General features: G+C 27.9%; 1 protein-coding gene across 9 annotated transcripts; it reads right to left on the bottom strand.

Annotated features, from left to right (window-relative positions):
- Positions 1–4,826: 4,826 nt before the first annotated feature.
- Positions 4,827–11,575, bottom strand: LOC105250560 (serine/threonine-protein kinase ICK). 9 transcript variants are annotated; one of them, XM_025407189.1, is made up of 12 exons: positions 11,456–11,575; positions 10,528–10,634; positions 10,363–10,446; positions 9,261–9,558; positions 8,781–8,902; positions 8,503–8,715; positions 7,638–7,985; positions 7,070–7,234; positions 6,770–6,898; positions 6,404–6,682; positions 5,445–5,662; positions 5,171–5,283 (listed from the first exon to the last, which is right to left on the bottom strand). In XM_025407189.1, exons 4-12 carry the CDS (start codon positions 9,414–9,416, stop codon positions 5,171–5,173), a joined length of 1,743 nt encoding a protein of 580 aa, XP_025262974.1. In that variant the 5' UTR covers positions 9,417–9,558; positions 10,363–10,446; positions 10,528–10,634; positions 11,456–11,575. The 9 variants fall into 9 exon arrangements, with proteins under 9 accessions (XP_025262969.1, XP_025262977.1, XP_025262974.1 ...); XM_025407185.1 differs by having other exon boundaries at positions 10,363–10,634; XM_025407186.1 differs by having other exon boundaries at positions 9,261–9,540; positions 10,363–10,634.
- Between the last annotated feature and the right edge of the window lie 1,368 nt (positions 11,576–12,943).

Here is a 12,943-nt window from a genome sequence, read left to right as displayed (position 1 = left end):
TGAGAGAGAGAGAGAGAGAGAGAGAAAGAGAGAAAGAGAGAAATATCTTAAAATAGTTCAATTTTTGACAATTCTATTTTTATAACTTTTAATGCCGAATATTGGGAAACATTTGTATAAGAAAATTAAGATTTTATTTTAAAAAAACTAAGTTTATCTTCATACAACCTTGATTGATATGAAAAATGATCTTAGTTAAAATTCAAATATTTATTAACTTTTTCTTTCTTAAAAATATAAATTTTGGCTGGAATGTTTTTTGTATGACATCAAGTTTCGGAGACACTTTATAACATTTTATGTGAAACATTTTATATAAAAATGGAGAGAGAGAGAGAGAGAAAGAGAAAAATAAAAAAAAATATGTGTGCATGTATGTGTGCGCGTGCGCACACAAAAAGGTGATATATGAATTAAGACGTTACTACAAGGCTGAAGTATTATGAATTAGATTGGTTGAATTTTTCAGTTAATGAAAAGGAAAAGTTGTTGAAATATATTATAATATTGTTTTCGTTATATTGCCAGTTATAAGACGCAATATTTATTCATATTATGTATCATCGCGGAACATATTTTTTGCTGTTTAATCTATATAAAAAAATTTGCTTTTAAAGAAACAAGAAAAATAAAACAGAAACAGTATAAGTAATTCTACTGCAAATGATTACAATAATACAATATGGTTCGTGGTAAACATATGTAATGTTATTAAAATATGAGACGTTCAGCATCTATTTCTAAATGTTGGTCATTCGAAAAGTTGTATAGATGAGATAGAATCTTGGAAATAAAGACCAGAAAATAGCGAACAAGTTAAATCTTTCAAAGCATTATTATATACAGAGTATCTCCTTACAATACTGTAATAGTATATTCTAGAGATAAAATAGAGTAAATGAATTCCAATACAAAAATATTGAGGATACAATAATTTTTGAGTTATAAATGATCAAAGTTTGTAATAATGTCGCATAGAATTCGCGCGCTTGTAATTATACTTACATGCGTATCGATCGTCTGTTATTGATTTTTTACTGTAACTGTAATTGATTGCATTGGATTAATATGATTGCATTAACATATAATTGACATTGGATTATAATGTACGGGATAAATGTAGACTAGTGAAGAAAGAGAAAGCAAGAAAAAAAAAACAAATTATTTTGAGAATTGAGTTTCAAACATGTGTCATGAGAATAGAAAAAACACCAAAATTAAAAAAATTATAAACAATTATTTTTAGATTATATATAAATAAGTTCGTATATTACAAAAATATTTATTTTTTAAATTAAGTATTAAAATATTTTTAGAATTTACATTCTCCAAATATATACAATTTTCATTTATCTGTTGTTTTCAATAAATAATTATCTCTCTAATTGTTTTTAATAACTTAAATAGCTCTTTGACTTTTGCTTTCTAAAGAAAGAACTTTCTATGTTAAATATTTTTCTGTTTTCAAAAGAAATCTCTTTAGCGTTGTTTTAAAAATGAATTACATCTGTTCGTAAAAATTGATTAAATTCTCCTTTTTTTAAAAAGACAATAGATTCAAAACTTCAAAATTGTATATTATATGATTGGATTATTTAAAATGAGGAGTGTTCAATTCTTAATAATATTACATAATAATAAAAATATATATATATACGCTGTATATAAATTTGGTATTGTGAGTAATTATTAATTAAATTAATTAAACAAATTAAATATAGTTAAAATATCAAATGTATAAACAATACCACTTATTTCATATTTTTAAATGATATAATTCACCTCAATCATCGTTTTATCAAATTATTATATAACTTATAAAAATAAAAAAGGTATAAATATTTTAATTTATATCTAACAGAAAATAAATGACTAAAATAAAATTAATTATTATATACATTTGTGTTTGAAGTTGAAAAAAGATTACTCGTTAGATATTCGGTGTGTAATTCCTGCTATTCTTGTATAAATTGCACGATGTAAATTAGTAAACGCTAGCTTAAATAAAAATAAATTTTGCATTTTATTTTATAGGATTGTATGGGTTGATATGGATTTTACGTTTCGTTAATATTTATTTATGCGCAAGTTGTATTGATGCACTTGATTTTGTATGTACTGTGATGAAGTTATCTTTTGAAATATCACCAGATTAAACACACGCACAAAGGAATCAATTGTGTATAACATTGTCGGTATGAAGCTGAAGAAGGTGGTTTATGAGATTACATACATGGGGCTTCACAAATGTTCCGTTTCTGTTAAGCATATGTGCCTTTTATTTCGTATCAGCAAATCGCTGTTTCGAATATTTTCAAAAATGCTAAACGAGCAAAATTGTTGATTCTTTTTCTAGAAAATAATACGTTATGTATATATTTATCTTGTACTTTAAAACTCACGTCTTTGTTATCGTTTTAATGCGTAAAAGATTGTTAAACTATATTCAATGGTTGATGATTGAGAAATTTTTGTCGATAAGGTTACTGCATGAGTATATTCTGTCATCTACATGTATATATAGTTGATTGATATGTAAATGTAAAATATGTGTATTTATGTGGCACATTAGGCGTCTCAATTACTTTACAATTCACTAGATCCACTTTTTAGATGAACTTTCAAAAATAATGCATTATGTGAATGAAATGCATTATGCCACATTATATATTATGATTCGTAGTAAAGAGACAACAATAAACGATAATTGACATAATTAATATCTGATATACATACGTGTTATGGTATACATATGTATTTGATATACATGTGTGTTATATCTCAAGCATAAAAAGACAAAAAGTACGAGTTTATTTTATGAAGATTTTAATCATACATAAAATTCTAGTTGAAGCACAATTGTTTTTATGTTTACTAATTTCAATTTAATTGTTAAATAAAATATGATTTTCTATTTATGTCAAGGATAAGTATTTTTGAAAATTTTCCCAAATTTTGTAAAATTTATATAAAGAAAGATATATTATTAAATTTCGTTTATAATTTAATTGTTGCTCTAGAATGATAGGAAAATGGTTATCACTTTATCCATAAAATAAAAATGAAAACATAACTCTTTTTTATTTCTAACACGAATGCGTTGACACTTAATGCTTAATAAACATGTATTAAAATGTTTATGATATATTTAGTACATGATACACTTCCTAAAAAAAAAAAAGACTTTCTCACAAACATTTCTACCCCCTCCAGCTTCGTTAATTGCATTATCTGCTCAACATATCCGATGTTATGTAGGAGATTGTATAATCAAAGTTTATAAAATTAAGACATAGTTAGTTGTATGTATTATGAAGAAATGTAATACATATGTAATACATTCTATCATGCGACCGATTAAATATCTCTCTCTGTTTCTTTTTTTTTAATATATAATGTGCCCAGTAGCGGATTTTCCATTAGGCACATTTTAGATACACATCCTGGGGCTTTAATATTGTAGGGAGCTTCCTCCAGATCAAGTTGTAAAGTCTTGACACTTTGATATTGCAAGATATATCCATATCAAGTTATACCTGGGAGTTTTAAAGTGCCAAAATCCGCCACTGCATATATACAAAGAAATATTCATCCAAAGTAAATAAATTTGAAAAAAAAGATCACTTCCAAAGCTAATCAATTATTTCGATTACTATATCACACTGCAGCAATGGTCTAATATATATGCGCATTATTCATAGTCAACATATTGACTTCTGAAAATTTATATGTATAGCTATACAGAATGTATTCGAAATAATCACATGCTTGATGTATCTTTTTCCTTCCCTGTTTGTACAACTCCAGAGAAAAACGTCCCCTAATCTACGATATCTTAAGAATAATGTGTATAAACATTTTATTCTTACGTCGTATAAAGTAAAGGAAACTTTTAGTAAAGCATCTTTTTTTTCTCACATATTGAACCTTCCTTTATGTGGATTTTAATCAAGAAAAATGCAAATATTTTTTTAGATTAGATGAAGAATTTGACAAAACTTTGAATAGAGATTTTTCGAAAAAGAAAATTTTATGTTAATGAAGTATGATAATTGAATATGTTTTGACATATTTTTATACAAAACATTTTTCTTAAAACAAAATACAACTAATTTAATACTAATTGGAAATTTTATTAATATCAAGAATAATATTTAATTTATAAGAATCTTTCTCATATTACTATTGAATTTACAAAATTGGTTGGATTGCGTACATCAGGCAGCATAAAAAGATAAAAAAATCATTAATTTAAATTACGTTTACACTTACGTTTTTTAAAGTTTCTTATTATTTAAAACAAAAATTTCTTTTGCCTTCTATTAACGTGATTAACGTGTTTATTTTATTTAAATCTAAAATAAAATTAATATGCGCGCATGTTGATGTCTTTGAAGATAAGTCATAGTCTAGCTAAATATAAAGAAAATATAAAGATGTTGAAATGCATATATGTAATAAAAAATATACGTGTATTATACTCGTTATGTTATATTTTCCATTTTAATAATGTAATATTAGGATACATTGTATCAAATATGATGTGACACTTTGATGTTGATTCTCTAAGTCAAGTATTTCCGTTTCATATAATTCCATAAGCACTATAATCAACTGTCACACATATCACATCACATTGAAATGTTAATATATACAAACTATACATATATATAAGTAATGAAAGGAGTACATTCTATACATATGCGTGTTTATGTATATATATATATATATATATATATATATATATATATATATAAACACACACACATGTACACAACATAATATATCTTATAGAATTATATATATATATATAGAGTTCCGAATTATTGGTTTCTCAAAATCTAAATTAAACTTTTTCGTACATGATCAATTAACATAGACGACTTATACAATAGCAATCTATATAATTGGCTCCTAAACTTTAATCACATATATGAAAATGCTGAAATCCCCGATAAAATGATGTCTGTTCAATCTCGTTGTTTCTTCTTCATTTAATCCGTATGATTTGATTTTAATAAAATCGTAACACAGGAAAAAGAACGCAGTTGCTTGCCTGCCACAATGGAACGACAACAATCGTCCTATCACAGTTAAAGTTTGCCTAGAAGAAAGGCCACGATGATAAATTATCAATATGAAAAAGGAAAACCGAATATTTCTATAATAATCATTTGAGGTATTTCGCTGCCCAGTCTGTTCGGCCATAGGGTCCGCCACTGGCTTTCGCGTTGAAAACGTTTCCAAATAAATTAGGTTGAAACGTGGGCTTATTGGTAGTCTCTATCGAAAAGAGAATTGGTGTTAGCTAACTGTGTTTTTGTCTTTTTCAAAAATATCATTACTTGGATAAAAATTGCCTGAGAATCGAAGCAAGCCTTCGGTTGGAAAATTAATAAAAAAAAAATACGCAATCTTGAAGTAAAAATTCATTCAATACTTACTGATATTTTGAGTACCATATACGCTGGGATAAGGTAATCTCAAGTTTTGTTCAGCAATATAACGATTTCGCGCGAGATAATGCTGTCTTGTTTGATTCTCAATACTATTTCTAGATTCCCAATAGGACTCTGCAAAGTCCTCATATTTGTTGGATGTCGTTTGACCGATGAATCCATTTAATAACAATTTTGATCGGTTGATATCAGAATCCCCATTTCTTGAAAATGAATAGAGAAAAGTATTAAACTGTAGACAATAAGAAAGCTACAGTATGTGTGATGAAGACGATATGGATGATTTATTTTGAATTTACACAATGCAAATTACACAAATATATCCAAATATAGCTGTGAAATAAACATTCAAATTTTTTCATGTGTTTTAGTTATAAAAAATCGTTCCATTTAATACATATTTACTGCAATCTAATGAATGCGACAAGCATATTGCTGAAAATTCGATAATCAGAATGACAATTGTGAAGATATATCGCAACGCATTGTTCACGTATAACACAAGCAAACGTGTTTTGTCTAATAAGTTCGTTATTATCATGAAATATTTTACGAGGTATTGGTCACAGTGAATCAATAAGATTTGACATAAGTATAGCAAATGTCTCGATATAACATTGAAAATAATCCAAGAGATTTTCCAAATAATCGATCCAATAAGCATAGAGATGCTTAAGAAGATAATTAATGGGAATGAGATTCTTGTCAGCATATCGGTTAAATATTGTATAGTATTAGCCAAAATATCAATCGATTTACGAACGATTGTATCATAAGATTGCGTTGTTAAGAAGTGGTATTTTTCAAATGGCGCAAATTTAAACAGATTCATCAGACATTCGGAAGGTATGTTCCATCTGATATGCAAGCGCAGGAGGCCGATTATTATCAACACCGTGCACGCGATAAGGATTCTCTCGATTGGATTTCGGAACATTATATACCTGGATGGCAAATTTGTGCTCTGGCCTGCGACATACCGAGCCACGCTGAGGTAGTGTTGCTTCGCTGAAACTTTGCGCGAATTCTTCATTTGACTGGACTGGTTTGACTGATTCCACATCCTCGACGATGGTTCGTTCCACGCTGGTAGAGACCAATTGGCATTACCATGCTTCAAATTTTCAGGTTGTTGATAATTCACATTCCAATTCATACGATTTTCCTTATATATGCGATCGGGGATGAGCATTGCACTTGTGTTTTCCGGACTGACTTTGCTCCTGATAAGATAATCAAAAGATCAAATCAAGTAACCGAAAGATAGTATATCGAAAGGTAAATTCATCGAGAAAAATTGTGCAATTTACCCTAAAAGACCGGCAAACTCGTCCTCATCATCTTTGGAAGCGTTATTATCATGTTTATTGTGATTATTATGATTTAGCAATGGCAAGGCAACTGTCTGCTGATGCGATTCAACCATTTTTTCGGGTGCTCTATAAATATTAAATTTCAATTTTAATAGTTTTAATAATATATAAAAATGTTATCAAAATTTTTTTTTAAATAAAAAAATATAAAATATTTTTTAAAAATTGTGATATCCAATTGAGACTTATCATCACTTATCGCAATAATTAAATATATATGAATTTTCGATATCTTACCTCGATTGAACTAAGTTATTAACAAGGTCTTCTTGAGAATAATTGTATTGTTTAGGCGCAGGTGATGGAAGATTTATTTTGTTCATGGTGAAGCCTCGTTGAGATATAACACCAATTTTCTTACTATTAATGATACGCGGGTCGCCAACTTGAAAATATGGATACCTAAAGATATGACAATAATCATTATTAACAGTTTCAAATCATTCAGAATCCTTTTAAAAATCTTTATAAAAACTTTTTAAGAAAATATAATAAATGATGTAAAAATATGTTAATATCTATTGTTTTTTGCAAAAATTTTATATATTTATTATATAAATTTTAATAATTTTAATATATAATAAATATTAATAACTTTAATATATAGTTTAATACATAATTTAATATATAACTTTTCTTCTTTAAAATTGGCATTATTATTATTGCATTATTATTTTAGTTAAGTCGAAGTTAGCATCTGCAAGCGTTTCATAAAAATAAACATCTTGATTATTTAATGTCTCTTGTTTTCAAGAATTATTTCCTCTTTTTCAATTTGTTAAATACTTTATGTAGACTTACATACCTAAGAGATTGCTGTGCTGTTGGTCTCTTTATAGGATTCCATTGTAACATATCTTCCATAAGTATAACTGCTTCTTGACTAGCATTCGGTATTAATACGGTTAATGAGGTACGCGTAAAATTGGGAAATTTGAAATTCATAGCCGCAGCCAATTGATATCCTTCCGGCCAATCTTCTTTATCAGGTGTTCCGATTACAGAACATATTTTAAATATTTCGTCAATTTCGCTTTTTCCGGGAAACAAGGGCCTAAATGTGTATAATTCGGCCATTATACAGCCAACCGCCCAAATGTCGATCGGGCTGTTGTAAATCGTAGAGTGTAACAATACTTCCGGTGCTCGATACCTGCATATATATAAGTCTTTAATTTTAATTAATAGAGGTCGTATTTTTTGTGTTTTTCAGTCATTTGTCTTTTAGAATTTGAAATGTTCTGATAATAAAATTAATTTGTGTGTGACTCCAGAGTTTAATTGAGAGAAATAATTAATCAATATGTGAAATTAATTGGAAGAATAAGTGCAGGAGAATATCAGAAAAAATTTATTAATAGGTATTTTTCTTCTCTTGTTCAATCTGAGTCTGATTAAAAAAAGAATCGAAAGAATGTGTATCGTTTATAATCAGTTAATGAGAAAAGAAGAAAAAGAGATCAGGGTCAAGGTATGAATAAGTAACGCGTGATATTGATCTCTGTAGAACTTTAAGGAATATTATATTTTAATTCAGTTATAATCAAAACTATTTCTGTTTTCATTAAACAAATACTTTTTCTTTAAATTTTCTAAGTTTAATTAAAAAAAATAACCATCCTTAAAGGATTAATTTATATTTACGAATAATACTATCACGAAACTATTACCATCTCGTCGATACGTAGTCAGTATACGGAGGTCTTGATCGAATCTCTCTCGCTAGTCCAAAATCAGCAATCTTTACTAACTCGGGTCCCATGCACAATAAATTTTCTGGCTTCATGTCGCGATGAAAGAAACCATGTTTATGCATGAAAGCGAGACCTTGTAATACTTGGTATACCATATTTCTTATTACTGGTTCGGGAAAGAGTTTGTCCCTACAAATATTCCAAATATATAAATACGAGATTAACAATAACATCTGTATAACGCATATATATACCTGTCCTTCATTAATTGGTAGAGATTTTCCTTCATGTATTCAAATACGAAATACAACACATCGTTCTCTCGTATAACTTCTTTAAGTTTCACCACGTTTGCGTGACTGAGTTTTTTCAATGACTATAATATAAGAGGGGAAAGAAGAAGATGAACATTATCTGTTAATAATTGTCGATTTGATTGAAAAATAAGAGATCGCGAGCAGAAGAAAAATTATTTTATAATTGTAATCATAATAATATGTAATTTAATTATATCATAATTGAATTTAATTATATTTCAGCACAATATTATCATTTATCGTTAATATCAAATATTACGTATTGTTCTGCAAATCTTTTTGTAATTTAATATTTAATATTTTAAAAATATATTAACATATTAATTAATTAATATATTTAATATTTTAATAGTTTAACATATTTTTTTATCCGAAATAATAATACGATTTTTTTTAAATTATCTAATTTAATCGTACCTTTACTTCTCGCAAATTCATAGCCTCTTCCCAAGAATAATATTTCCTTTTCATTCTCTTTATAGCTACTTTTTCACCTGTATCAATGCGTTCGCCGAGGACAACGGAACCAAAGGTTCCATCACCCAATTGATTCAAAGTTATATATCGATTCATCTTCACTTATGTTATGCTTGGAAATTTTTCACTCGTTCACTCGTTCTTACATAGTGAATCTTAGCATTACAATTGCGACATATTTATACACCTTCGTGTATGGCATCGCATATGTTCTTCATACCTATTGTAATCATAAAAACTGAAGATATTTTATGAATTTACTGATTTAAAAAATTTTTTTTCTAAAATATAAATTTAGTATATAAAAATTTGTAAATGTATGTATGTGTGTATAATGTAAAATATTTAAAACAATTATTATTCTATTAGAATAATTTCAATAAAGGAAGAAATCAGTGCTAAATAAATAAAGTGTTATATTATTTGTTATATTATTTTTTCTTTATTCAATTTATTAAAACGTTAATTTATTCACAAAATAATAAATATTTTTTCTTCGTTTTACTTATATATGGAATATCTGAGAATTATCCAAAATACGATGTGATGAATAGAGACAGTTTTTACTCTTGTAATAATTTAAATTCTTTGGAATTTTTTATTACAATTTATTTTTGAATTATAATCAAGAAAAGCATTATATTATCGAGCGGATACTTGAAGTTTAATTCGAAAGTGCGAGTATCTTACGCATATAAGTAAGGCTTATAATGCAAACTACAAGTTAGCAAACTTAGTCTCGTTGGCGTATAAATAAATACTTGGTGCGAGTTATCCAGAGTATTGACTCTATAGTGGTAGAATGAATATTTGATAAGCGACATTTTGCCATAAAACTCGAAACCGTTGACAAGATGGTAGAGAAACTCTTACGCTATTCACGTCAGAAAGTCTTAATTTGATGTCATATCAAATATCCTAGCTACGATTTTTGCGTAATATTGAAGAGAATTTATATGTATTTTAGGACTAAATAAATAAAGAAATATGATCAGAGAGCAAATTATTTTCGACAAAGTTTTCTCGTATATGTTGAACTTACTTGGAAAATTACGCGATAATATGTTCGACATTTTTTTTTGCACATGTTATATACGATAATCCGATTCTATGATATAGAACAGACCTATGACATATGGAGCAAAAGACTTGTAAATCTAGGACGTTACTTTGTATATATGTCACTCTGAGATTAGCATTTTCTTACGGCCGCATGCGAACAATCTTGTGAGCCAGACATGCAAGAATATAGATTTTCTCGAATGACGTTATTCGACCTGATAGCTAACAACCTGCGTTTTGTGATTTTCTATTCTAAGAGAAAAAAATAAATTAATTCCGATGAATTTAAATTTCGATACTAAAAAAAGTATTTTACACAACTCGCAATTATAATTTTAATATAACAGACTCTCTGATAAATTCAAAACATTATTTTTGATCTACAAAATATCGTAGCAATAGTTATAAATATTTAAAAATGGTCTTTATGTTTAGATATGATGATAATAAAATCTCGATAAAATTCTACTTGCCGATAATATAGCAAATACTACATAATTACGATCTTGTAACGTTTAATCCCGAAGATTTTAGAAATAAAACAAGAGAATATAAACATACAAATTTTGATTTATTAATATATCTCATTTTTGTGAATTTAATTAATTTTACAATATATTTTTATGAAATGCAATTTAATTATAATTTTATCAATCTTAAAATATTGCCTAATAATTTTTCCAAAGATTCCAAGCATTATTGTTTAAAAACAAAATATATATTTAATATGAAAAACATAGAAAATAATTATGACAAAGCTTATATTTTTTAAAACATAATTTTTAATTCTATATCTTCACTTTTATTTTTAAAATTCATTTTTTTTAAAGCATAGCGCATCTAAAATTTGCACTGCGCGATTTAAAAATCGCAAAATAGGCTTGCGAAATTATGCATCCCGATTTTCAATATGAACTTACAAAACGTTAAAAATAGCTATCAATTCCCAAGAGACCGAGATATATTATAGATCGCAATAAAATCAAACATCGTCAAGATAACATTAGAAAATTAATAATTTTTTTTTTGAAAATATTCTATTATTAATCGGAAAAAATCGGAATTGTACTCACAGAACAAAATGCAAAGATTCTTGAATTTTCATGTACTTGATTATCTTCTTGCGTAGCATTCGCAACAAACTATTAATCGAGCGGCCATACTTCACGGTCGCTATGGATACGAATATTAAGTCAAACTGTCAAACTCATAGACTTGTATACATTATACTAGACTGCCAACTTCGATATGAAAAGTGAAGCTAAGGCAGACATTTTTAATTGGGTAGAATACCTTAGACTGGGTTTACAATAGATAATTTAAGCCCTAAGCCTTAATAAATTGACCAATCACAGTCAAGTATGAAGAGAATATTCGACTGTGATTGGTCAATTTCTTAATACGTAGACTTAAATTTTCGCGATCGGACATGTAACATGTACCATCATGTATTTGTAATAATTAATGGCGTATAAGTATTAGAGAAAATAGCAAAGGATGTACAAGAGAGAAAAAAGGAAATCAGGAAAAGCATTGGACAGCGTATAGACACACATATACGTATAGGTAAGTAATTTATAAAAATTATTTATTATATTTATATATTATTTTCGAAATGATGAATTAATTGTTTTATACATAATCAATTAACTATTTTATTACATTATTTTATTATATTAATTTATTATATTGGTTTATTATATCAATTATTTTATTACATTATATTTTATTAATTAATTGTACATAATCAATTAAATAATCTATAAATTAAAATTCCTTTAATTTAATATTTCGCGTGTATATTATATAATGTATATATGTAATGCATAGAAAATTTCGAATCAATTCAACAAATTACCAATAAAAATAAAAGAGAGAGAGAGAGAATCACAAAATTTTATTAAGAAAATTAAAATTAAAAATTTATTTATATTTATATACATAAGCTTCTTGCTATTCAGCTGGTGCTACTGGAATTTCGTGCACATAGCACGGAACAAGATCAGAAAGTATGCACATGTTAAGCGGCCTTTTCATTGACGCTACTTTTTAGCGTCAATGAAATTGCATCTTAACAGTTGGCAGCCCTACGAAATAGGCTGTGCAGCACTGCGCGTATATAAAATAAATTTGAAATCGCTTCTAGCCTAATCATCTTCACGCGATCGACTTTATTTGAATTGCACAGCATCGCATCGAATTATGATGCGACGCCGATTTGTTCGAACGTAATTCGGGACATCGCGATGCTGTATAAGCATCGAATGAGCACGAATTGTCACGCAAATATGATAAATCACATCTACTCACCGTTCACCGGCTGTTCCACAGGCCGCTCCACTCGCTCGCCTCGGGACGTCCCATTCCGATCTTGATGCACACGATATCATCAACGCGAACGCGCGACACTTTATTCGGCACTCCCGATATTCGCTCGCATCCGATAATCATCATCAAGGGCGCAAATAACGCGACGCGACTTCGCTCCATCTTCGCGATCGCGCTATCACTGAACTGTGAAAAATAGCTGTCGCGCACTTTCACCGACATCTTATGAAAGT

This window comes from Camponotus floridanus, unplaced genomic scaffold, assembly GCF_003227725.1.
Source record: "Camponotus floridanus strain SB8 unplaced genomic scaffold, Cflo_v7.5 scaffold165, whole genome shotgun sequence".
Classification (NCBI taxonomy): domain Eukaryota; kingdom Metazoa; phylum Arthropoda; class Insecta; order Hymenoptera; family Formicidae; genus Camponotus; species Camponotus floridanus.
This window is presented reverse-complemented; position numbering and strand designations above follow the sequence as displayed.